Raw genomic sequence first — 26,212 nt, 5'->3', positions numbered from 1 at the left:
GTCAACTTGTCTTGCTTCTTGCGCGCCGTGAATTCATCAAGTCATCGTCAATATTATATAGGCTTTCCAAATAAGTAAATTCAGCACCTTCCGCCACAACAGCGGTGATCGACGCTGAACACTGATGCAAGCTCTGTAGCGCGGTAAAGGGTTTAGCGGTGGCAGCGGCGGCTGGCATCTTCAAACAGCACGGGTCTATTTCCGCAGCACCGGCAACGTCAGCTATGATCTCGGCATCGATGCAGTCAGAAAGAGCTACGTCGTTATCTGCACTGAAGAAGTCACTCGCTGTGCTCCCGTCCGATACGGCGCCCGGAAACACGAAGTCGCAAAATTCACTGACGCACCGTACGCCGTAGTTGGCGGTCATGACGTGCCCGAAGTGGTCACCTGGCAGGCCCGTAAGGAAACAGTGCACGACGGTGCTTTACTTGACGTCGTTTCAAGCACCGGTCAAGATTTTTATCGCTACGAGCAGGACAATGTTTAGTTCGACTCCCGAATGACGATTTATCAAGAACAAAGCGCGAAGTACACACAGTACACATTCTGCAAGAGACAAAGTTGCACCACTGCACGAAGAAACATTTCTCCACCGTCGGCATATTGGCGACGCCGATGGCACTTGTGGCTTTGCAGAAGGCAGCCGCTACTTTGGAGAGAAATGCGAAAAAAAAGCGTAGCCTCTGAGATCAGTGTTACCACTAAAAATACGTCACGAGGTTGCGGATCTCGAAGGCCATGCTTTGTGGGCCCGCATGCCATCGTGCGCGAAGAGACAAGGAAGGGAATGCAAACATTACAACAAGACTGCGAAGTCACTTCGAATTCTCATTTTGGTGCCCTCGGCAATCAGCCTCTTTGAAAAACGCTAGCCCATGCGTTAAAACCTGCGGACCGCGCGTCAAATATACCGGTGAACTGACAAGCACTGCGCAACGAACTAGAGCAACGCAATTTCGTCACCTGCGCGCGACGAGGGACTGGAACTTATAAGAACGTGGCCGAAAAATGATCAATAGTTGTTAGGAAAAATGCACTTTCTCGGCTTCGGCGCGGGGCAACGTTCGATATAGCGGATGTTTCGCTGTTTGGGAGTTCGATATACGTGCACACCAACCCCATACTTTTGCATGGGAAATTCAAGGGGATTTCTCAACTGTTCGATATAGCCAATAATTCGATATATCCGAGTTCGATATATCCGAGATCAACTGTAGTATACAGCTTGTTTTTTTTTCTCGTTTTTTTCTTTCGCTTAGGCTCGCTGGATGATCATGTGCTTAAAGTTCATAGTTTTCAGTTTACCAGCTCCATTTCGGAGCAGGTTCGGAGCAGGTCCGGAGCAGTTACTAACAAAAATTACAGTTTGAAGCAGCATGGAGCAGCATTTCTCTTTTGGAGCAGTTTGGAGCAATTGGAGCAGCACTTCCATCACTGGCTTCACGGCCTTTATTTCTACATTTCGAGCGTTGGTAACTGAATGCAAAATCAATGCACTGTTCTTTGAGTATTGGCCCATTATGCTGAAATAAACGTTCCGAGATTGACAGGCAGTGACAATAAATGTTTTATTTGCTGCATACACGACTGACCAGTTGGGTAAGGAAAGCTTGAAGTAGACACACACAACAGGAATGCAGTGAAACCCTCTTGAGATGAGGGAAGGACTTGCTCACTGGGCAGCGGGAGGCCGATAGTTGCGGTGCACTTGTGGGTCGATGTCATAGACCAAGCTCAGCAGTTTCTCAATGACCGCCTTCTTGTGTTGCGCCACCAGCTGGTTCATCTCGTTCATCTTCTGGCGGGTCTCGGCCTCAATTTTGGTTGCGATGTCCTCCTTGGAACCCATATGCTGCAAAGGCATGAATGCAGCAGCCATTGAACATGTTCTGTTGGAATGGGGCAGCAAAAAATGCGGAAACTGTTGGCTTAACTGATAAGTGTGCTTTAATTGGCAATAGAAAACGCATCGCTGAAACTTTAGCCGTGACTAACACGAGACGGTTGGAAATTTGGTGGTACGAAGGAAGAGATAACACAGAATAAAGTTCTTTTTTAATTGTGATGAATGCTACTTAGTGAACAGCATTATTGCATAAGAAGCTTCCAACAGCATTGCTCACACCAATACCATTATTGTGAGCTTATCTGGCAGTTTGTTAGGATATACAAATGCATTGTTCAAATCATATTGTTTCATGCTGAAATGTGCAGGCAATAGTGATTGAAATCAACGAAGCAAACGTGAGCACACATGCAAAGCTGTGCACTCTCACCTGCACAAAGTCACAAACATGCATGTTTCTGCACAAGTCATTGCAGTCATCTAAAAATGGCATTTCAACAACAGATCATATTATGGATGGTGTCCACCGCAATCACAACTAAACAATTTCAGATGAACTGGTGGTTTGTATTTCAGGCACCATATAACTGTGGTGCAGATGGCGCACTACAATGCAGCATATTTCAATGAAGCATAGCACCGTGTTAAAGTGTGACGCAGTGCTAGAAAACGATACAGAATAAGAAGAATTGATTGGGCAGGACCACCGTTGCATCACAACTAGAATATTTAGAAAAAAAACAGTTAATTTACATACACACCAGCATACCACACGTAACATGACTTTCACTGATGCAAAGCTTGAACTTCTGATAATGTCCCTCCAAATATGAAACCTCGCAGTCGTTGAGTGCGACAATGACTGGCTGATGCAATTTTTTATTTATTGATAGAATGCTTCGATAACTTTCCATTCCTTCCCTTCGTGTCTCATGTGCACTGCTTCATGCGTTCAGATGATCTATCATGAATTCACGTAACTTTCAACTTTTTTGAAAAGCTCCACGACTCTGGGAATTATGGATTCAATACAAACAGCATCAAAAAGGCAGGTCATGATCGGGCAACGAGGTATACAAAATACATCTGCATATTTAACTGCCTGCTTCAGAGTGGTCCTGCTGTGCTTAATACAAAGAGGCATTCAAACTTCCTCTTGAGCTTTAAAAGCCGCAGTTAGACTTCATTAGACTTCAGCAGTTAGGTCAAGTTCAATACAATTGTTTGTAACTACACAGGCAACGATTACGTTAGCTTTAAATTCTTTTGTTATAGTTCAAACATGTTAGGAAAGAAGCAGGATGCTGATGGTAGCCAAAACAAAATTACATTTTGCCACCTGCACGGATCTGTTATTCAGAATGCTTAGGTAATCTTGAGCACAGGACGCAAACTTCGAGAGAGTATATTGCTAAATCATTTTTGTCGTACCCAGTGATCTGATCGACTGAAAGCATCTTCTAGCAAACTGCGCAGCAGACGGGACACAAAGAAGGAATGAAAGGGATAGACGAGCGCAGCCTTTCGTTCCTTGTTAGTGTCCCATCTGCTGCGCAGTTTGCTAGATGAAACCTTACCATCTTGCCCAGCTTTCGACACTTGCTAGACTGAAAGCACTTTGGTGCAGCCTCTGAAGCAGCTAAAACATCCCCTGGGAGCAACAAATCAGCCTTTTGGAGCAGTTGCTTGTTTAGAGCAGTTGCTCCCACTTAGCAACTCTTAAAGTTGCTAAGCGGGAGTATCACCATCTCTAAGAAAATAAATATATGCACACCAATGTATATTTATATATGATATATCCGAACAGGTGAAATTAACTCACTGCTCCTTGCTTTCCTGCAGACAGCTCTGAATTTCTATACATCCGTGACATCAGGGCACCTGACATTTCCTCGCAATGCACCTCTCAATTGTTATTCAGTGCATCTTTCCCTGATGATACGTAAATTTTAAACGCATTCTTTTTCCTACCGAAAAGAACTACTGCGATGGCGTATGTGCTTTCAATGCAACCTAGGCATTTGAGTTGCGTGATGGAAGTAGTATATGCCGTTGCACCTTTTGGACAGACTCCTTACACTTTTGGTTTGTTGACTACTAAGGGACACACAAAAAAAAAATCAATTTCTCTCTATTACCGTTTCACAATACTGAAATCACCACGCGTGCCACGAGAAGACGCTTGATAAGCGAGAAAACAAGCAAAAAAAAAAATGCAGGCGGCGACGCCCCTTGAACTTCCTGCACCACTCGCCACGACGTCGTAGGTTTTGATGGCGTCTACTAGAACCTAGGTTATTCCAAATCAGTAAACATGAAGTACATTGTCCTCTGAAGGGCCTAAAGACTTCACATTACCAAGTTCTAGGAAATTTCGTTGGGCCGATGTTGCAAAAATACGAAATATACACTTTCAAATCCATGATATCACAAGCAGGGATTTCAGTGCGAGATTTAAAATTAGACTGACCATTTTCTCCTCTGTTATTAAAGCTATGATGCTGCAATAAGTGACATTAAAGTTTTCATAGTAAAATTTATCAATCTAAGCCAATTTATTGTTTCACTTTTGTGTCCCTTTAACAAAAGAGGGTTTAGTAAATGACTGGTATACTGTGTCCGAATCAAAATGCCGTGCTCAACGAAATCTGCGAGAAAGAAAGACTTCACATTTTATTTAGACAGGTTCTTTAACTTGCACTTTTGCTGAAGTCTAGAAGCAGCACCTATACATAACTTGCAACTGCGTCACACCACGGAACTCTGGGATACGATTTCGCGGCATGCGCCGCCATTACCGAGCACATGGCAGCAGACGACACTGACTCAAGCTGTGCGGCTCTCGCATTTCCCATCAATGCTGCACATCGCAACGGCGATTTGTGCGACATTTGGCTGCTGCACGAGAAGTGTAAATCAATTAAAAAAAAAGACCAGATGTGGGAACGTACTGTATGCCAAACATGATCACAAACCCGTGCGACCGCACGAAAGAGCTGCCCAAGAAGCGGAGCACATGGCTTATGCGCGCGTAAACAGGAAGGACCGCAGACGTTGTACAACGTTTATGTGTGCGGGTGTCACTTCATAAAGGCAAGTTATGCTTCCGCATCTCCTCACCTTTTTGCCGAGTGTATCACCACGGAGTTATGCGCGAGGTCAATTTTTGTCGAAATGTGAAGCACCGAATTGAACACAGCGATCGAGCCTTGGCTGTCGGGAGCCTCTCTTGGCTCTTCGGTGAAACGAACCCCGACCGGGCGCCAAACATGTTATTGGGCCATGGTTTTATGCAGCAATCAGCGGCTAAATTTGTGCAGTTTGAGCGCCGCAAAATGCAGGGGGCGAAGAGCGCCGCTGTAGGTGACTCGTGCGAAGTTGTTTCAACTACAGTAAAAGCTCGTTAATTCGACTCTCGTTAATTCGGAAAATCGGTTAATTCGGACACGTCATCTGGTCCCTGTAAATATACGCATCACTCTATGAGACTGGGCGCTCGTTATTTCGGACAGATTTGACCGCAAATCGGATAATTCGGCGACTTTCGGGCCGCTGGCGAGGCTCGAAAACGAAAAAAGAACAATTCGGAACAAAAGTGAAGCTCAAACGCAGCATCGCCATGGACATCAATTATCGACTTGGCTTGGATTGAGACTGGTTCAACGCCTTTTTTTCGCGTGTGGGTTTTGTTGCTTTGTTCCCGTTGGTGTGCTGCATCGTTGATCGCCGATTTATCGAGGAACGATTCAGTACGGCTCCTTTAGCTTGATCGTTACTGGTGCTTTTGTGCTGACTTCTCATGCGACCGCACTCTCCGCCGATGGCAACGCCGGCGAAGCGGCCCAAGTACGAGGCCAAGGACTTCACCACCAAAGCAGAAATTTTGCGTGCTCTGAATAACGGGCTCTCCTGACAAGAAGTGATGAAGAGTGATGAAAGGGGATTCTTCAATCGGCGGCAGGAAGCAAGGAACGAGTAACCGTACTTTTATCCCCCAACGTGACGGGAACAGAGCGCTTGCCGCTTCTCGTTATCGGAAAGGTTCAAAAGCCACGCTGCTTTAAGAACATCAACAATCTTCCCGTGGATTACCGTGCCAACCGAAAAACGTGGATGACGGGTGAAACTTTTGCGGTACTGCAGACATCATGCGAGCTGCTGAGCACCTTGAAGGGCTCAGAAAAATTGTGTCCGCGCGAATCTCTGCTCGAAAACAGACAAGCATCCGCGATTACTTTGTTAAGTAAAGGTATGTTGAAAAAACTCGTGCATTTATTGTGTTTATTTCGGCCATTCGATAATTCGGACATTCGGTTAATTCGGACATTTTTTCCGGTCCCTAGAAATCCGAATTAACGAGCTTTTACTGTATTACGTGCAACACCACTGACAACACTGCAGGCTGCATGATGTCCTGAACGATTCTCGTTCGTCATAAGCGCAAGGCAAACGATCAAAACACGCGCACTACGCCGAACGATCCGCGCACGAACATAAACACAGCGCAGCTACTGAGACGTATGTGCTCGGTGATGGCGGACGGAAGACAGGCACTGACGTCACTTGCAAGTTATGTATACGCTGAGATAGTGTGTCACCATGATTTCCTAGCGAAATCCCAGAGCCCATTGCAGCAGTTGGAATTGTTGATATGATGATTATGATGTATGGTGTTTTATGGCATAAGGACCAGTGATGGCCAAAGAGCGCCAGGTCATAGGACATGGGATGCGATCAGTGATGGTGTTTAGTGGCTGTGTAAGAGCCTAAAATTTTGCACACTAAAGGTGCGTAAAAACATAGCATTATTAAAATCATGAGTGGCATGAAACATGCGTGATGAAAATGAGTGACATGCGATCATGATACTAAAATATGGAAGTGTGTCATTAGCATCAGTGCCTAGTCAACACTTGAATCCAAGGGCAGCTGGGAGGCCAGTGCTTTCAGGAATTTAACTGCCACAGCAGCAACCTCTGCTGAGAGGCAGTGCTACAGAGTCCCTGGTCATATAATGTTAAAAGTTTTTACATTCTCTTAAAACATTTTACATCTCTTGAAAATCCTAATAATGATTCATGATTGAAAGAGGTTCATTTCCTATAAGCATTAAAGGATGCAGTGGTATTCGTTGCTGGTGTATTGATAAAAACTGCTTTCTCCTTTAATACTATAGTACTGTGCATCATATGAGTATTTGCAGCACTGTTAGTGGCTCACCACATATCGCAGCTCTGTGGGTCACCTCCGGACAAAAGGTGTGCGTGTCCTATACCAAGTCTGGAAAGTGTGACATCTGTACAATGTGTTTTAACCATGGGTGGCCAGTTAGCGAGGTGTGGCTTCACCAAGTGCAGTTGATTTTGTGTTTCACTGTTCCATAAGTGCTGTCTTAGTAAGCCCTGAGCTTTTGTTTTAGGAAGGATCTTAGGTCTAGTGCAGGGACAGCTATGAGATGTATTGGCGGCAGCATTGTCGTGGGCGGATGCAGCTAGCTGGTCATGACATCATGAACATAGTGCGCATCTCATCCTCTGCCAAGCTAGAAATTGTGACACATGTTTGGGACCTGTTAGGATAGTATCTACCGGTACTATCCAATATTCAACCATACCAAAACATTCCGCCACACACAATACTGAAAGCAGCACTTCGCACTGGCCGAAACAGTACAGGCTCCAGTATGCACCAGCGCACGCCAATGAAAATTGTAGTTTCCAGCACTTCCCAGTGAACGCCAGCGTCACAGTGGCGACACCAGTGCGACCCAGCTCTTTCCCAGTGCATTCACTTAAGTCCTAGTGAATCCAAGCATGTACCAGCATTTATATCATGCTGGGGGTACTGGAACTGCGCTGGTTTTTGGAATAGGGGTACGCCTCAGTTTTGCATATTTACAGTCTAACTTCTCCCGTTCCATCATTGTTTTAAGTGCAATTTCTTAGCGAACTCCTGCCACTTTGACGTCCGTCCGTCTATCTATCGATCGATCGATTGATCGATCCATCCGTCCATCCATCAGCCAACGACTTTGTGCTCTCGTGGATGTTTCGTGAACTGGATATATACCACAACTGGCATGGTGTGACATGAGGTTATGACGAACATCAATGACAGGTCATAACATGAAAATCATGACATGCATGTCATGAACGGCACGACTAACATGCCACGGCTCTCACGGCCGATACGTTAACATCACATGTATCAAAATTGGTATGGCTTAAGAGTATACGTTGTTGGGCTAGTTGGTTCATAATCTTCAAAATTGGCTAGCGCGAAAATGGACAAGGACTGAGAAGGAACACTGATGTACAGGACAGGCGCTACTCGCAACTAAATTTTATTCAGAAACGTCTTCCTACTTATATACACAGCCGAGTGGCGCGCGCAGGCGCAATGCACAAGACAGTCGACATGCTAATCAGTACCGGGAAGCCAAAACATATTCGCATTACAACCAAGTGTCTAAGAACAGTCTTTCCTTACTGCGCAGAACAACAGAAGTGTCACTGATACATTCACGGTCTTTCTTTTTAATATGATAAGCCTCCATTAGTTCTCTGGCCAGCGCATTCCCACTTCTGCCCAGAATTCGAATGCTAGACAGCACTGGCTCACAGGCACAGGTCCTACAATGCGTAGGCAGATGAAAAGTCAAATTATTCTTAACAGAGCGCTCGTGTTCCCGTGCTCGATCGTTGACGCAACGACCAGTTTGTCCGATATAAACCTTGCCACAAGTGAGTGGGATTTCGTACACGACGCCTACGGCGCATGTGACGTAGGGCCGGACGTGCTTTTTTCCGCACGTCGGTTTTTTAAGTGGTCCCGAAATGCGCGGGCATAGCCCAGCCAGTTTATGCGGCGCTGAAAAAACTATAGGTACATTGTACCTATTTGCCACATTTTTTAAATTGTGTGCCACTTTGTGCACATACGGCACCACTTCCGGCCTTTTTTCTGCACGAGCAGAGCCAGGCCTCTTCTTCCCCTTCAGTTTCTGAAGGAGGGTTTCGGACACAGCAGTCAAGTTCGAGCAGGGGAACCCAGCCGCCTGTAGGCGCTCAATCTGGCTATTAAAACTATCCTGAGCCAAGTGAACGCAGGACTTTGCCAGCACCGATTCAAGGCATTGTGAGGCAATAGCTCGTTTTACAACCTTACTATGAGCAGAATCAAAGGGTAAAAGCTCTTTTTGGGCTCGCGGAGAGTACTTCCAGCAAATATGCTGCCCCCTTAAAAGCATATTAAGATCTAAAAATTGCAAGGTGTCATTGTTAGGAAGTTCATGGGTGAAGGTTAAACCCTTTCCATGTCGTCTAAACAGGTTTAAAATATCATCAACAGCACTAGTATTCGTCTGGAAGGGATTAGTGCTTAAAATCACGAGAAAGTTGTCTACATATCTAAAAATTCGTAGAACTTTCTCGCTGTCCAATAGGTTATTCAAGACGCGGTCAATAGCAGCTAAAAAAATATTGCAGAGCACTGGGGCAACACATGAACCAATACAAATTCCCTTTCGCTGGATGAACGTCTCGCTGTCAGAAGCAACATAAGTTGAGGATAGATAGTACTCTAGTAAGGTCATAAAATTATCGACCGAGATACCGGTAGAATTCTGGAAAGCGACATCTCCGTTCTTTTCTATACAACAGCGTACGGCAGGTAACAGGGCATCGTGGGAAACGGTGTAGGACAAGTCCTCTACATCAATCGAAAAGGCAGACTTGCAGGACTCAAGAGATGCCAGAAACGTTGTCACTTCTTTAGAATTTTTAACAATAAATGGATCATCAATAACTAGAGTGTTTAAGTTTTTTAACAAAAACTGACTTAGCTGCTGCTGCCAAGTATTCTGCTCAGTAACTATACTTCTAAAAGGCATGTCGACCTTATGGGTTTTAACGCTGAAGAATACGGACAATGACAAAAGCTTACTGTCCATAATAGCCTTACACAACCCTGAAAGTTGCATCTCTTTACACAAAGAAACGGCTTTTGTTTTTACCTTGCTCAGGTTTACTTTTGCAGGAGCGAAGTTCTTGGTCAAAGCTTCAGTGGCTTTTTGACGAAACGTCGTTGAAGGCAATACCACAAAACCACTGTTCTTATCTGCTTGTAGAAGACGAAGTTCATTGTCCTTGCAGAATTTCACCACATCACTCATTTTTCCGTTGGATTTCAGGTGGGAGTGTTTCACAGTCTTCAATAGGCTGTCCACGCCGTCCAAAAGGCACCTCTCCTTGTCGTCGTTCCCTGCCTTGTCAGCCACACGCCTGTTGAGCGCAAGAAGTTCGTGCGCACGCAAACATGGCTGAAGGCTAAACTTGGGACCTAGTTTAGCCTTCAGCCATGTTTGCGTGCGCACGAACTTCTTGCGCTCAACAGGCGTGTGGCTGACAAGGCAGGGAACGACGACAAGGAGAGGTGCCTTTTGGACGGCGTGGACAGCCTATTGAAGACTGTGAAACACTCCCACCTGAAATCCAACGGAAAAATGAGTGATGTGGTGAAATTCTGCAAGGACAATGAACTTCGTCTTCTACAAGCAGATAAGGACAGTGGTTTTGTGGTATTGCCTTCAACGACGTTTTGTCAAAAAGCCACTGAAGCTTTGACCAAGAACTTCGCTCCTGCAAAAGTAAACCTGAGCAAGGTAAAAACAAAAGCCGTTTCTTTGTGTAAAGAGATGCAACTTTCAGGGTTGTGTAAGGCTATTATGGACAGTAAGCTTTTGTCATTGTCCGTATTCTTCAGCGTTAAAACCCATAAGGTCGACATGCCTTTTAGAAGTATAGTTACTGAGCAGAATACTTGGCAGCAGCAGCTAAGTCAGTTTTTGTTAAAAAACTTAAACACTCTAGTTATTGATGATCCATTTATTGTTAAAAATTCTAAAGAAGTGACAACGTTTCTGGCATCTCTTGAGTCCTGCAAGTCTGCCTTTTCGATTGATGTAGAGGACTTGTTCTACACCGTTTCCCACGATGCCCTGTTACCTGCCGTACGCTGTTGTATAGAAAAGAACGGAGATGTCGCTTTCCAGAATTCTACCGGTATCTCGGTCGATAATTTTATGACCTTACTAGAGTACTATCTATCCTCAACTTATGTTGCTTCTGACAGCGAGACGTTCATCCAGCGAAAGGGAATTTGTATTGGTTCATGTGTTGCCCCAGTGCTCTGCAATATTTTTTTAGCTGCTATTGACCGCGTCTTGAATAACCTATTGGACAGCGAGAAAGTTCTACGAATTTTTAGATATGTAGACGACTTTCTCGTGATTTTAAGCACTAATCCCTTCCAGACGAATACTAGTGCTGTTGATGATATTTTAAACCTGTTTAGACGACATGGAAAGGGTTTAACCTTCACCCATGAACTTCCTAACAATGACACCTTGCAATTTTTAGATCTTAATATGCTTTTAAGGGGGCAGCATATTTGCTGGAAGTACTCTCCGCGAGCCCAAAAAGAGCTTTTACCCTTTGATTCTGCTCATAGTAAGGTTGTAAAACGAGCTATTGCCTCACAATGCCTTGAATCGGTGCTGGCAAAGTCCTGCGTTCACTTGGCTCAGGATAGTTTTAATAGCCAGATTGAGCGCCTACAGGCGGCTGGGTTCCCCTGCTCGAACTTGACTGCTGTGTCCGAAACCCTCCTTCAGAAACTGAAGGGGAAGAAGAGGCCTGGCTCTGCTCGTGCAGAAAAAAGGCCGGAAGTGGTGCCGTATGTGCACAAAGTGGCACACAATTTAAAAAATGTGGCAAATAGGTACAATGTACCTATAGTTTTTTCAGCGCCGCATAAACTGGCTGGGCTATGCCCGCGCATTTCGGGACCACTTAAAAAACCGACGTGCGGAAAAAAGCACGTCCGGCCCTACGTCACATGCGCCGTAGGCGTCGTGTACGAAATCCCACTCACTTGTGGCAAGGTTTATATCGGACAAACTGGTCGTTGCGTCAACGATCGAGCACGGGAACACGAGCGCTCTGTTAAGAATAATTTGACTTTTCATCTGCCTACGCATTGTAGGACCTGTGCCTGTGAGCCAGTGCTGTCTAGCATTCGAATTCTGGGCAGAAGTGGGAATGCGCTGGCCAGAGAACTAATGGAGGCTTATCATATTAAAAAGAAAGACCGTGAATGTATCAGTGACACTTCTGTTGTTCTGCGCAGTAAGGAAAGACTGTTCTTAGACACTTGGTTGTAATGCGAATATGTTTTGGCTTCCCGGTACTGATTAGCATGTCGACTGTCTTGTGCATTGCGCCTGCGCGCGCCACTCGGCTGTGTATATAAGTAGGAAGACGTTTCTGAATAAAATTTAGTTGCGAGTAGCGCCTGTCCTGTACATCAGTGTTCCTTCTCAGTCCTTGTCCATTTTCGCGCTAGCCAATTTTGAAAATTGGTATGGTGTGGCATGAGTATGCCGAATGTAAATGGCAGGTGGTAACATGAAAATCATGACACCTGATTGCATGTTTACGTTTAAAATTCGAGAAGATGAAATTAACTAACTGCTCTTCGTTTACTTGTGCCCAACCCTCACTTTCTTCAGTGACCATCGGTCACCTCACATTTCCCCACATTACAGTTCATATTTTTAATTAAATGAGGCTTTCTCCGATGTTTTATGTATTGCATGGAAGGGCAAGCTGTGTAAGTAATTCACACATCTTTTTTTACTAAAAAAAAAAGAAAGACTATTCTTGTGATGTTCATGCTTTCAGTAAAACCATAAGATGGTAAACCAAATGACTGTAAAGCAAAGGATGCGCTACATGGAGAGAATGGCTGGGTGGCTGTTTTCAGGGCAGTTAACAAAAATACAGGGTTTAATAATTGACTGGTTCTTTGAGCTTGAAATATTCTTTATGTCTAACGAAATTTGCCGTAATGAAAGGCTTCGTATCTGGACTTTTGCTTCAGTCGAGAAGCAGGACCAAGAAATAATAATAATAATAATAATAATAATAATAATAATAATAATAATAATAATAATAATAATAATAATAATAATAATAATAATAATATCTGGGGTTTAACGCCCCAGAACCACGATATGATTATGAGAGACGCCGTAGTGGAGGGCTCCGGAAATTTCGACCACCCGAGGTTCTTTAACGTGCACCTAAATCTAAGAACACGAGCCTCAAGCATTTTCGCCTCCATCGAAAATGCAGACGCAGCGACCAGGATTCGATCCCGCGACCTTCGGGTCAGCAGTTGAGCGCCATAACCACTAGACCACCGTGGCGGGAAGGACCGAGACACCAGAATATATGTGCTGGCACTCTGTCTTCTCAGCAAAACTTCACAGGCCTCTGCCGCGGGTGGAATTGTTGATAAATCTTGACTGCAGCACCATGTTGAAACAAGCGCTCTGCATGACCTCTTTGTGAAGTTAATTAGAACAAACAGTACCACCAATTTAAGGTGGGGGTTCCACTGCAGTGTAGTTTCATTCTGAGCCGCCAGAAGACGCCACCAAGTCACGTTTGGAAAAAAGAGGAAAATGCGCTCTCCGGCCGTCGCGACAGCGAAGAGCCTCTCCCTGCTGCAACTAGAGTCACTGGAAAATTTCAGAGTACCGCAAAGGTAGGCTGCACGTGGGCAACATTGAGCGGCGGCGGCCATATCCCTTCCGGACCGTCCGGCGCGTTGGTAGCGTGTGTTGAGAAGTGACCGATCTTTTCGCCTCGATGCCGTGTTACGTTCGGCGTAACTGCAATATGTGTGTGTGTGTTTCTTCAAAAGGATATCGGAAGTGATTTCGAGTCATCGACAGTCATGAATCGACTGCGCGGTAAGCGGTGTAGCTAATGAAACGTGCGGCGAATGTTGTCATGAGCTCGCGAACTCTCTTCGTGGCTTCGTCGGTCTCTTTTCGTTTCACGGCCGGGTCTGTTCGCAAGGTCCGGAGCTGTAGACATGGTTGCATTAGCGTAATGACCGTGCGAGATGCCATTTACTTCGACACTTGGTGAATGTTGACTGTTTGCGCTAGCTTTGCAGACGGTGTTCAGGTTCACTTCATAACGCATTCGAGAACATTATCAAACGAGAACATTCAGCATTGCGTCCTTCGACTGATCGCTGACGCATACCTTACTTGCGCACCATGCTTGCTGTTCAGCTGGGTGTTATCTGTAATAACAGTGGTGTGTGTACGGTAAGTGGAAGTTGTACGTGAAGAATTTCTCTCGGTTCGGAACGCCAGCAGCCGAACGCATGGGTGAATCGGCGTGCGGTAGGTAAGGTGCAGCTTATTTTGCGTATACGTTGTCATTTCCTACAGATACGTAGAAAATAGGCCATCAAAAATGATTGACGTCACTACTCAGTTGTTTCATTTCCTATTTTTTGTCTCCTCAATATTCCCAACGTTGCAGTGCATTTGAAAATATTTTGCCGTGTTCCGACAAAGTTTTTTTTTTTTGGCGTTGCCAGCGCGTAAACGGCTGGGGTTCGGTTTCTTCACTGCTTTTAATTTCAACTTTTGTTTTCGTAATGCTTAAAACTACCTCGGTGCAGTGCTTTATGTTATTTTGATCAGAAATAGCACATCCCGAAAATCTTTAACGCGCATGCTACTGCAACACACTTTGTATATAGATCTAGGGCTCGCATGAAATCGATTCCCTCAATGCGTGAGAGGATAAGCCTTTTTTTTTTTTTTTGCTGCGACCATTTCTCACTTACTAAACAGTATTGTAAGAGTACGCTCGGCGCAATGCAGCATTAGCAACATTCTTTTTTGAAAAAAAGAAATAAAATACGCTTAATAACATTGCCTTATACCAAATTATCAGCAAAGTTCCACGCTTCAGTTTTGCGCAGTGGCAAATGATCATGCGACAATCTTCGATTTCGCTCTCGTGCGTGACACGCTTATAACTCGAAATGCATGCACTATCTGTTCAACAGATCGAGATATAAACAGCCGAGGAAATAGAAAGGTATGTAGTATGTAGTTTTCAATATCGCTGAACATAGCGAACCGAAAAGGTGAAGTATCCTGTTGCATGAGAGCTTTTCCAGCAAAGTTTGTGTAGTTCACTGCAGAAAGGAGTTCATCGAGGGGGGCGAATTCATTCCGCGGCCAACTATGCAGCCACGTACAACGACGCTCTTTGACGTTAATGTTTCCCACACGGAATGCAAAAACATACGAAATTCCCGGAGTAGCTCACCAGCAACGTTTGGTTGCTGGTGAGCTACTCTCTGGCATCTGCATGACGCGTTTAAAAAAGCGACGAAGTACTTCTAGGGACCGTGGTACTGCTAAATATCCGGCCGCGCTCTGCATTCAACGCGCCTGCACCCAAAGCGCTTGGAAGGGATATGGCGGCGAGAGGTCACGTGATGCGAGTAAGCCAATCGCGTCGGCGGCGGCGCGCGGAAAACAGATGCGATACTCTGAAATTTTTCCAGTGACTCTAGCTGCAACTAATCCACTCTTTTCAGGGGCGCCGCTGCTCCTTTGAAAAGTTTCAGATGTGCTTGACGCCCCCCCCCCCCTTCCCGGCCGCTCCCCCCCCCCCCCCCAAAGAAAAAAAAAAAGCACGGCCCAGAGAGCCTTCGTACCCCCATGCCACTGTCTAGAAAAGAGGTGCCTCTTTCTCCTGGTAGTATAACTATTTACGCGCCGCTGCCGCAAGGGCTGCTTTTTTTTTTCTCCCCTTCAACGACGCCTCTTTCTATCTCTCCTTCTGTGATGACCCTCGCTCACTTGTCCCTGTCCCCAGCGGTGCGGTTCTTTTCACGGGAGGAACAATTGCGCTGCAAACCGCTCACGTAGGCTGCCTGGCCAGCTGCTCTCCGTGACATACAGTGCCGAAATGCGGGTTTGGGTGACAAACTCTATCGCGGAGGTCCCATCACAAGCGAAGCATGAGACATCACATCCTTCCGTGTACAGTGTACTTATGTAAATAATCCCCTCTGTCGCTGTCGTTTACTCCTACCTCATTTACTGATTGTCACTACTCAGTCATCTGCTTGAGCTAGACAGCGGTCATAATTATAAACTCTCCTTTTTCTTTGTTCCATTTCTATGTACTTCCTCAAGTAAACAGCCACTTACGTCTACCACTCTATATGCCGTTACACACCCTGACACAATCGATCTATGTACTAAAGATTTTATTTCTCTCGAGAAAGAATTGACAGCAATATTTTGTAGAGAGAACGCTATAATTATGCAGTAATTATTCTCCAAATAATTGTGGTGACATGAGGGCTTCTATTCACAGTTTATGAATTATTTGCAAATGCTCAGGGAAGTTCTGTTCGCGTACACACACACACATATATATAGAAAAGTGAAAAAAAAAAAAAAAACACGTGTGCGAAGCAATTTTATTTACGTTTCACTGGAGGTCTAAGCTTCATCAGATAAAGCTCGGACCCCAAGCGGAACGTAAATAAAATTGCTTCGCATGCGTGTCTGACTTTTCTGAGAATCTTTTACCGAACCTAGAAACCCTGCGTCGTTTCTGAGTGTGTTACATATATATATATATATATTTGCGCAGTAGAATTGACAGCAATCTTTCTGCGCCAAAAGTATGCAGAAGTAAGAATGGCAGACTGGGCTTGTTGGTTTAACATATTTGAAGTTATAAGGCGCGAGTAAGACACGGACGAAGAAAAGGAACACACACACACGGAGCGCCACTTCCAACATAGATTTATTCAGAAAGAGCACAGAATATATTTATGCACCACGCGCGCAGTCATCGTGCCTCAATGCGCAGTCGCATTCAAGTAGCGTAACTCTTTTGGCGATAATGAAATGGAAGCAACGCTAACGCATAGATCACCTGATTCGATTATTTTCTTAGCCTCAATAATTAATCGTACTGACTTATCAGGACTTCGGCCGACTACCGCGCAGGCGCTAAAGTCCGGAACGCAATGACAATCCCGGCAGTGTATCGCGAGGTGGCCCTCTCTGCCATTTTTGACGTTATTATTATGCTGTCTTAGCCTGTCATTCAGGCACTGTTCGGTCTGGCCAATGTAACTTCTACCACACGACAAGGGGATCTCGTAGACCACGCCCTTCTGACAGCTTACATACTTGTTCTTGTGGTTGATAATGCAGGCCGGAGCTTCAGAAGCTCCGGCCTGCATTATCAACCACAAGAACAAGTATGTAAGCTGTCAGAAGGGCGTGGTCTACGAGATCCCCTTGTCGTGTGGTAGAAGTTACATTGGCCAGACCGAACAGTGCCTGAATGACAGGCTAAGACAGCATAATAATAACGTCAAAAATGGCAGAGAGGGCCACCTCGCGATACACTGCCGGGATTGTCATTGCGTTCCGGACTTTAGCGCCTGCGCGGTAGTCGGCCGAAGTCCTGATAAGTCAGTACGATTAATTATTGAGGCTAAGAAAATAATCGAATCAGGTGATCTATGCGTCAGCGTTGCTTCCATTTCATTATCGCCATAAGAGTTACGCTACTTGAATGCGACTGCGCATTGAGGCACGATGACTGCGCGCGTGGTGCATAAATATATTCTGTGCTCTTTCTAAATAAATCTATGTTGGAAGTGGCGCTCCGTGTGTGTGTGTTCCTTTTCTTCGTCCGTGTCTTACTCGCGCCTTATAACTTCAAATATGCAGAAGACATCGTTGTCACTGCAATTGTGCTGGAACGTGAGACATGGTGGTCTGACAGGAAGAAAAAGAAAGAATAAAGACGAGACTGCCTCCAGGATAGCATTCAACTCTGTACCGTTGTCAAAACTCTGCCGTTTGTGATACCCTGAAGAGGGTCGTGACGCTATTTCTGCGGCCCTTGTTGGGAACACGGCACAGTTTTACTCTGACCTGCAACACGGGGTGTAAGCAAACTCGTATGTACTCCTTCCTTCCCCCATGGAAGAAACGCGCCCAGTGGTTGTGTGTAACACCTCCACCCCCCCCCCTCCTCCCCTCATTATACCCGACACAACTTCTCGTTCGTCTGTAGGAGAAGACAAATTCTATTTGACTAGCTGTGCCCTTCCTTCACCGTGTAACATAAGCTTCCGAATGTTCGAAAGACGGGTAGTTGGCAATTGCGTGCTACAACGCTGCCGCTCTGACCCACGGTGTCAAACCCGTGCTAACTGCCTAAGCAGCACAGTTTTCCCTGCTATACGTACCGTCATTTATTTCATTTGAATTGAAACTTCAGCAGAGTAGTATCAATTCATCTTTTGGTTGATGCAGCATTTATTTATCATGTTACCGTGTGCAAAGCATCAGACGAACCGCAAAACCATTTCTATGACAGAGCTGAAGCAATTACGTCTTGAGCGACATATATGCGTGGCATGAATGGTCCTGGTGCGTTATTCTCTTGTCGGGGGAACGACTTCTCTATTCGCGTACGCTAATTCAATAGGATTTTGATTTTCAATAAAGTTCATTACAATAACATGATGAGTGGTCGTTTCACCCAAATTGTCAGTAATTGACAGCAAGCTGGTGCTGATCGAAGCGTAGACGGCCTAACAGCCGGAGACGCACAGTGCGGTAGTCCGAGGTCCGTCTTCGGCGGAAACTCGGCGTCACGGCCTTTCCTGGGGCACAAAGGCGTCATGTGTCGCATTACCGCTTCGGCACCAGCGACAATGGTGTTGTTTCGAGCAATTGCAACCATGCACTTCCTGGTGCATGAGAAACAGCCGGCGTCTTCCTTATCGCCGCAAAGTGAGGCGGCTGCCTTTATTCCGCCCCGGCGCCCGAGGCAAAGGGTGGCTCGCCGATTGCGACAACTCTTGGAAAAAAAAAGGTCGGCATATTCACTGACTAAATGCTAACCGTTTACTTGTCACAAAATACACTAGCCTCTTAGTAAGTGAAGGTAGTAAAATGCAGGCTAGTGGAACTTGCTACCTAGTTAGTGAGTGAATAGTACTAGCTCGAATGGCTAGTCCATTACTAAGTTGTTAGTAACCGCGCTAACAACTCAATTAGAGGCTTACGCCTATTTTGTTTATATGTGCGTGTGCATTGCCATATAAAGATGATTCTATTACCAAAGTACCTAAAGGACTAAAAAAACGAAGTGGCATTGTCCTCGTACATTAACGAATGGCCGCTAATTACTTCATGTAATTACCGTGGTAGGTACACAAAGCAACATACATAGAGGCATGAATTGATCACGAATGAGAAAACACACGCAAGTGCACACACAGAATAGCAAGACTTTTACGTAGCTGATATCTACTCTAGCAGCGGCTTGAAGACTATGCTCCTATGCACCGTGTACTGGTTGGCAATCATAGAATTTAGAAGAATAATTGATGTTTTCTACACATTGTCGTGTGCCCTTATATTTGCTTATATGCGTGCCATCACGTAGCACGAAACTTTAATTCCAAGGTAATCAACAAAACAAAAATTGTTTAAATTTTGCTAAAGACCGTCACGATTACGGCAAAGTATACTGCGCATCTACGAAAGATCTGGCAATGTGGGTGGCTAGTAGTTACTTAGTTAAAAACACCAAGTAAACTTTCTGGTTAGTGAAGGCAGCACTTTACGACCTTTACTAACTGCTGGCTAGTAAACAGATTTCGCGATGGTAGTAAAATACGCTCGAAAGTAGTAAATGCAAGCATTTACTAACTATTTACTAACTTTTTTTCTAAGAGTGCACAGCGCACGCTCGAGAAGCTCAAAAGAAGCACTCTACGCGAGCAGTGGACACCAGAGGATGCGAATGAAATGCGTTCCGTTCTCTAGCGTCTCCCGTTACTAAGCACAGACTGTCGGCTTTCGTGCTGCAGCACACATTTTATTACCTGCTCTCATCCTCGCTCAATCGCACCCCCCCCCCCCATGCTGCCTCTCAGCTTCAGGCTGCACAGTGGATGTTATGCCCCATCTCCTGTACTCGTGGCAGGCACGTAGGCAAGGGGGGGGGCCCGGGGGGCCCGGGCCCCCCCCCCCCCCGAAATTTTTCCAGCCCTCTATATTCCCAGGGTACTTTTTTTGTTTTTGCCATGGAAAGATTGTCTTTCGAAAAATTAGGCCTTGGGCCCCCCCCCCAAAAAAAATCCTGGCTACGTGCCTGACTCGTGGGGTCTAGACTACACCAGTCTTGGTGGTGTTGCCTCGTGCATAGTGCACCCCTTCTTCCCAGGGAAGGATTGGTTAGCCTACAGACTTTTGGGAAACCCTTGTCTCCCCCACTAACTCAATTAGACTGCATTGCCGTGGGAAACAGTGCCGCGTTCCAGCTGCGTTTACACGAATGCGACAGAATGCAGCGGTAGCACATCACCTTTCCTAGAGCAATGCGCCGCCGTTTACATGGAGTGCATGAACCCTCCCGAGAAGTCCTCGCTTTCTGCCCCCGCAGCTGTCGTGTAGTATCGAAGAGGTGCACTCGAAGCCGACTCGAGGAGGGGCCGGCGTTCCCCTTCAATTGTGTAAGGTGGTCCATGAGTCGGCTTACCCCTCGAAATCCACACCTGCCTGGCGCATTTGTGCGATGCGCCTTTCCAGCGCTTACACCCGTTTACATGGATGCGATGCGCCAGTTGTCGCATTCGTGTGAACGAGGTGCGTGCCGTGCCGGTTTACGGCAAACTGTCAACGCAGGCACACTTCCCTACCGTGGGAAGATGAACTGGGCCACACTCAGACAACGTGGAGACCATTTTGTGGAGACGGCGTGTCGGCGTCTTGTTGAATGAATGGAGTCGCCCCAGCTGGCCGGTTATAATCCCGTTTACATGAATGCGACAGTAGCGCATCGGCTTTGCAAGCGCGTTTCGGAAAGGCGATGCGACGCCGTTTACAGAACCGCTCGTCTTCTCTTCGCCGCAGCGGCCATGTGGTTGCTGGCCGAGTTCATTGATGTCAGAGGGATACATGCGCTTAGCCGTGTCTGAAGCACGGGAGACAAAAATTACCACCTTTTTCTCCTTCATGAACCACTATACAAAGAGATACATATTAGCGCGAACAAAGAAACAAAGACTACAGAGAGAAGTGGGAGGAAGCAGAAAGGTTTCAGCGCCTGACCTGTCTGCTCCCTTCCAATTCCTTCTCGAGTGTTTGTTTTTTGCTTTGCGCTAATATGAATACCTTATAGCGAAAGAGGCACGCCCGGAGTTCGCACGACGGGAGGCCACCGTTACTCTCTTCGTGATTTACGGCCTGTGATTCGACCGGGACTCGCAATACCATCCCTGTCTGACGTATTACTGCAATGCGCCTTCCTAGCGAATTGCCATTGTTAACATGAACGCGATGCGCATCTGTCGCTTTCATGTAAACGTGTTTTATGCACAACGATACCAACTATACTTTTTATAAACTTATCGTTTTCAAAAACGCTTCTCTTCTTGTCTGGCTACTAGGCGCGAGTCCCAGTTCGGCTACGTTGGCTCGTCAGCCTTACGACTCACGCTACGAGTTTACGACCCGCTATCCTCAGACATCGCAAGTTCTCAGCACGGCAGACTTTCCAAAGACGTTGAGTTGTTAGCTCCTAACGTTTCTCCTTCAGGCGAAAGCGGCGGCTGATAAAGCACGAGCTGCGCAAAGAAAACAGAGAGGAGGTGTTCGATCGCGTGTCACGAGCACAACAGCATGCACTGCGCAGATATCGAGGAATAGCTGTTGATTTCAGCCGCCAGTGCAGCAACACAAGCCTACAGGCACGCGCCTAAGATTCCCGGCCGGAGGCTATCAATCGGATGTCACTGTCTTCCGACGGCAAAGCTGTGTTGCGTGGAACGATGTCATACTTCGGGTTTCCAGCTCACCACATCAGCATTGGACGCAAATTCCCGCTACCGCAAGAATTGCTGCGTAGTCACCGATATGGTCTGCGCACAAGGATATACAGCAGCGAACGAACCGGGACCCCAAGCGTATCACGCATGTATGCTACCTGCCGTTTGTAAAACCTCGCCTGAGGAGGTTTACTGAAGAAATAAAAAAACTTAGGAGGCCTACTATTTAGGGCCGAAACATACAAATCCAAGTGCCAGAAGAGATGTAGAGTAGACCATTCGGAAAATCCCAATGAATATGTGCCCGCACATGCCACAGGGTGACCGCAAATACGGCCGAAGCTTACCACTAAGGCTTTTTATATAAACTTTATTTGTGATTTGAGCAAACAGGTATAAAAATTTAGGTGTGAAGTTTGCGATACTGGGCTGACAGAAACCGCGTTCCACACCCCAAAGTACAATCATTCAAAGCAAGAGCAATGAATCAGAGAAATACGCAAAGTGAGCTCGCAGTTCCTAGGCTGTAACCGCAGGCTGTCTAAAGGTGCGCGTGATAGAAGCGGGGGCGGAGGCAGGGTAACCACGCGAGCACCTTGTTGCACGGTGTTCCGACTCAGAGTGAAGAGTTCGCAAACGCCCGCGTCCCCTTGGAGCTAGCCTTATGTAATTATGAGGAACGCCGCTATGGGGCACTCCTGAACACTTAGAGTGCACGGAAATATATACGCGGGTGTTCCTGGATTTCGTTGCCATGGAAATGCGCCTGTCGTAGGCGGAAATCGAACCCACGTCCTGAAGCGAAACAGTCCGATGCATAACTTGCCAAAGTATATGATAGACGGCGAATCGGAGCGAGCGTATCCTGCCAAGTTTCCACTTGTAGCCTAATCTAGCAAGTACAGAGCACAGCAAGCCCAGTTGAACGGGATGGGTTACTTTCGCGCTCACGCACTTTTGCCCGGGGAAAATGCTGCGACGCATAAAGGAAAGGAAGCCGGTACCAAAGAAATTCGAGTGGCCTACATTTTTTAGAAGCGGAGGTATACATCTTAATTGTGTTTAATTGTTAATTTAGTTAGTTTAACTCTGCGGTGTTTAGTTTGTTAGCAGTGGCAGAAAGGAACACGCAGCAAGTACAAAGCAGTTGTCGTGTCATTCCTATATATGTGTGCCTTATCTCGTATTTATGATGTTTATTGCTGTGGATTCATATGAACAAGCCCAGCAAACCACACCTCTGGAAAACGACATTTTTTTCTAAAAAAAATGCCCCCACCTCCCCGAAGGGAATCGTGAGGAAATGCGAATGCATTTCTTGTGCCGAGAGTACACGGCGCAGTAATTTTAATGGCGTAAATTAATGACGAGACGAGGATTTGTACCGTAACCATTTATTTACACATTCATCAGCACCTGTGTGTGTTGTCATTGTACCTGACGGCCATAATCTCAGCCTTGTGGTCGCCGTTGGCGTTTCACAGCGGCGTCTCGAGCACACATATCGAGAGGCACCCAGCCAGCGGACGGGAGAGTGGGGCGCAGGGAGGAGAGAGAGCGAACGGCGAGAGAAGGAGCGGCGAAGCACTGCACCCAATGCCACCTAGAAGAGCGGTGCGGAGCCGGCGCGCGCCCGCGCAAACCGCGGTGAGGAGGCGGAGCGCGCACAGTCACGTGGGGTGTGACGTCGCTGCGCCGTTGCTACAGACGCTCCTCTCCTTTCCTCGCGCCGTTGCTATGGGACGGCGGATTCAGGGTCGCTTATAAAGTGCATTCGCACTTAAAAAAGGAAAGAAAAGGAAAGCTGAGGTGCTATTCAAAACATACTTCGCCCACGCCGATCTACTCAGTTCCCTCGCATCGCACGCGCACTGTCCGTTTTTCTGCTTTCTTTTGTCTGCCGTTGCACACCCCTCGGTTTTAGTGGTTGCCCGAGTGGGGCCACAAACATACGCACGCACACGAGGGGGACGTTCCGAGAGTACGGCTTTTTTTTTTTCACTTGACGACGCTTACCCCATACTCTCTGTGCAAAATCGGCATTTGCCCCCCTCCAGCCACACCGGCACTTGCCCCCACCCAAGCTATGCCAGCTCTCTCTCTCCCCCCCTCCCTCAGCCGCGATGCAAGACGGCTTTGCACCCCCCAAGGCGCCCATGCTTCACACTTGCTTTCACGCTCTCCCGCGCAGCCGTCTGAAAGGCAGACAAAAAGAGAAGACTTGCAGATGCTGGGGCATGGTCTGAAGTTGACATTCTCCCCTGAAGTAAAATGTTTTCGAACGCCACAGTCGGGGAGACGGGGAGCTTTCCAATGCAGCGCTTTCGTGTTGTGTGTCTAGGTGGCGCTAGAGGAAGATTTTCGTTGTAGTGATAGGAATAATGCAGATTTCTCAGTGTTCCTGCAGTATTTGTGTGTGATTAGTGTGTATAATAATATAAGAAACCGTAACTATTATATTTTAAGCTATGCATGCGGAGATTTCAGCGCAGTTTGAAGATTACTCCACTTTTGTTGACGTTTTCAGCATGAAAAATTAAGACAGTTTACGAGCTTCGTATCGCATTTCTGCTTGCTTTATTGAAAAACGCTAGGTCCAGGAAATAGATCGGGGACTATAGTTTCTCTACGTGCAAATTCGGCCATGGAACTTCAGTAGCTTTCCACGAAAATGGGCCACGGTAGGTCCCTATATTGAGAATATCGCCCACTTTAGATGAATATAATTTAAAAAGTAGCACGTGCACATCGATGAAATTGGGTATTCAGACGGAAAATCTTATCCTCTACATACGCCCCGACAATGAACTTTCTCTAGCGAATAGTTACTGGACAATCTGCTGCGGAAGTTACTAAATTTGGCTGTTTTCAAAAGCTCAGCAACAAAAAAGTAGAAGTCCAACATCAATTTGCTACGTTAAGGAAATAGGTAAATATGTCTTGAATGTGCTGCGCAAAGAACAGTGCTGTAACTGTAGCAGATTTTTTTTAAAATGGTCACTGCTGAGGCACAGTCAGCCAAAACCGTGTAACTTGCGTTTATTCTTGGCTATCCATCCCCAAATACTAATGGTTGACTTGTTTTTAATAAGTATATTTGAAAAGTACAAAGATCAAGCTTTTCAATGATATATAAGTCAACTATATAAAGCACGGAGAACAGCCGCCGCGTCGGTTGGAAAAGTGACAAAAACGACGTGTTCGTGCCACCGGAGTGAGACCGCCGCCTTAAGAGCACCGCTCTTAGGCACCCGTTCTTGTGTTAAGCGGCATCGCTGTCGGTGGCATAACCGATAGACATGAAAAAATAAAATGAGAAAAAAAAATATCCAGGATCAAATGCGATGTGAACCCGGGCCCTCTGCGTGGCAGTCGAGTATTCTACCACAGAGCCACACTGGTGCTTGGAACACCTTTGCAAAAAGACGCTATACAGGCGTTATGTTGGGCAAGGACTCTCGTTGACCTATGTAATATAGCATGGTAGAACAGTAAAATAACAACCAGTCATCACACAATGCTAATTGCGCAACGAGTGTGTGGTTTAATGCTTCCCAGCCACTGCAAAGTGCTCAGCCATACTCATGATCAGCCACATGGAGCATCAACAAAGTGCACATAACACCTTACAGATGTGTAGCAGGTACCTTGCTTATCTGCAGAGAGACGAATAATGACATAGTGGGTGCTGTCCTACTTCACAAAGAGTATGATTTATGGTGTAGTCGATACCGTTCGGAAAGCCAAAACTTCAAACACAGTTGATCTTGTCCCAACGTGAAGCTGCGCTCAGAATTCGTATTAGGCAGTATCATAATCGTCGGTGAATTTTTTATGGAAAAAAACAGCAGTCAGTTCAAGGACGATTGTCAGGGGCACGCCATACGGTGGACTTCGGCGGGCCACAACGAAAGTTAGTCTGCAAAGCCGGGCGGTGGATAGGGCTTAGATAACGTCAAGGGGTCCCAGCAGGTGAATGCAAAAAACGTGCCGTCGACGGCGTAGAGATCCACACAGGGTATCTGCGTAACAGCATGGGAGGTTCGGCTTGCAATGGTGGCAAGGAAGGAAGGAACTGGCTTATTTCATTCCAAATGACGTCTGTAAAAGCAGTGACACTCAGAGATGCCGCTGCACGAGACTTCTGAAGTTCTTCTCGGAGAACCTGCCATATAAGTTCCGAAAGGGACTCCCTACCATCAGATTTTGGCACAAGTGAGCACGCAGCAGACATGGCAGTCTGGCACTCATACTGCGATAACCGCTGCTGAAACATGTGCTCCATAATTGTTGCCTCACGGACGAACTCTGATGCCGTTTGCAGGAGGGTTGCACATGAGGCCCACGAAAAGCTGTTCCTTTACCCTTCGCATTAACAGGTGTACTTTCTTTTCCTCTGGCATTAGCGGGTCAGCCCATCAGAACAATCACGACATGTCTTCGACAAACATGGTGACACTCGGCATTTGAAACCTTGAAGAAAGTACCTGCTCAGCTCTTTCCATTCAGCGTTGCTGACGGCCTCATGATGCTACTGATGGAACTCCTGCCAACTGGTGAATGGAGCTTCGTGGTTCTCGTACCACACTCTTGCCGCGT

General features: G+C 46.3%; 1 protein-coding gene across 1 annotated transcript in view; it reads right to left on the bottom strand.

Moving 5' to 3' along the window:
* Positions 1–1,546: 1,546 nt before the first annotated feature.
* The window catches only part of LOC119384071 (V-type proton ATPase subunit G), a 42,181-nt gene continuing 17,515 nt past the window's right edge, over positions 1,547–26,212 (bottom strand). The window contains exon 3 of the mRNA XM_037652351.2: positions 1,547–1,855. Within this exon, the coding sequence (XP_037508279.2) occupies positions 1,676–1,855 (180 nt within the window). The 3' untranslated portion in view covers positions 1,547–1,675. The remainder of the gene's footprint in view (positions 1,856–26,212) is intronic.

This window comes from Rhipicephalus sanguineus, chromosome 2, assembly GCF_013339695.2.
Source record: "Rhipicephalus sanguineus isolate Rsan-2018 chromosome 2, BIME_Rsan_1.4, whole genome shotgun sequence".
In the NCBI taxonomy this organism is placed as follows: domain Eukaryota; kingdom Metazoa; phylum Arthropoda; class Arachnida; order Ixodida; family Ixodidae; genus Rhipicephalus; species Rhipicephalus sanguineus.
This window is presented reverse-complemented; position numbering and strand designations above follow the sequence as displayed.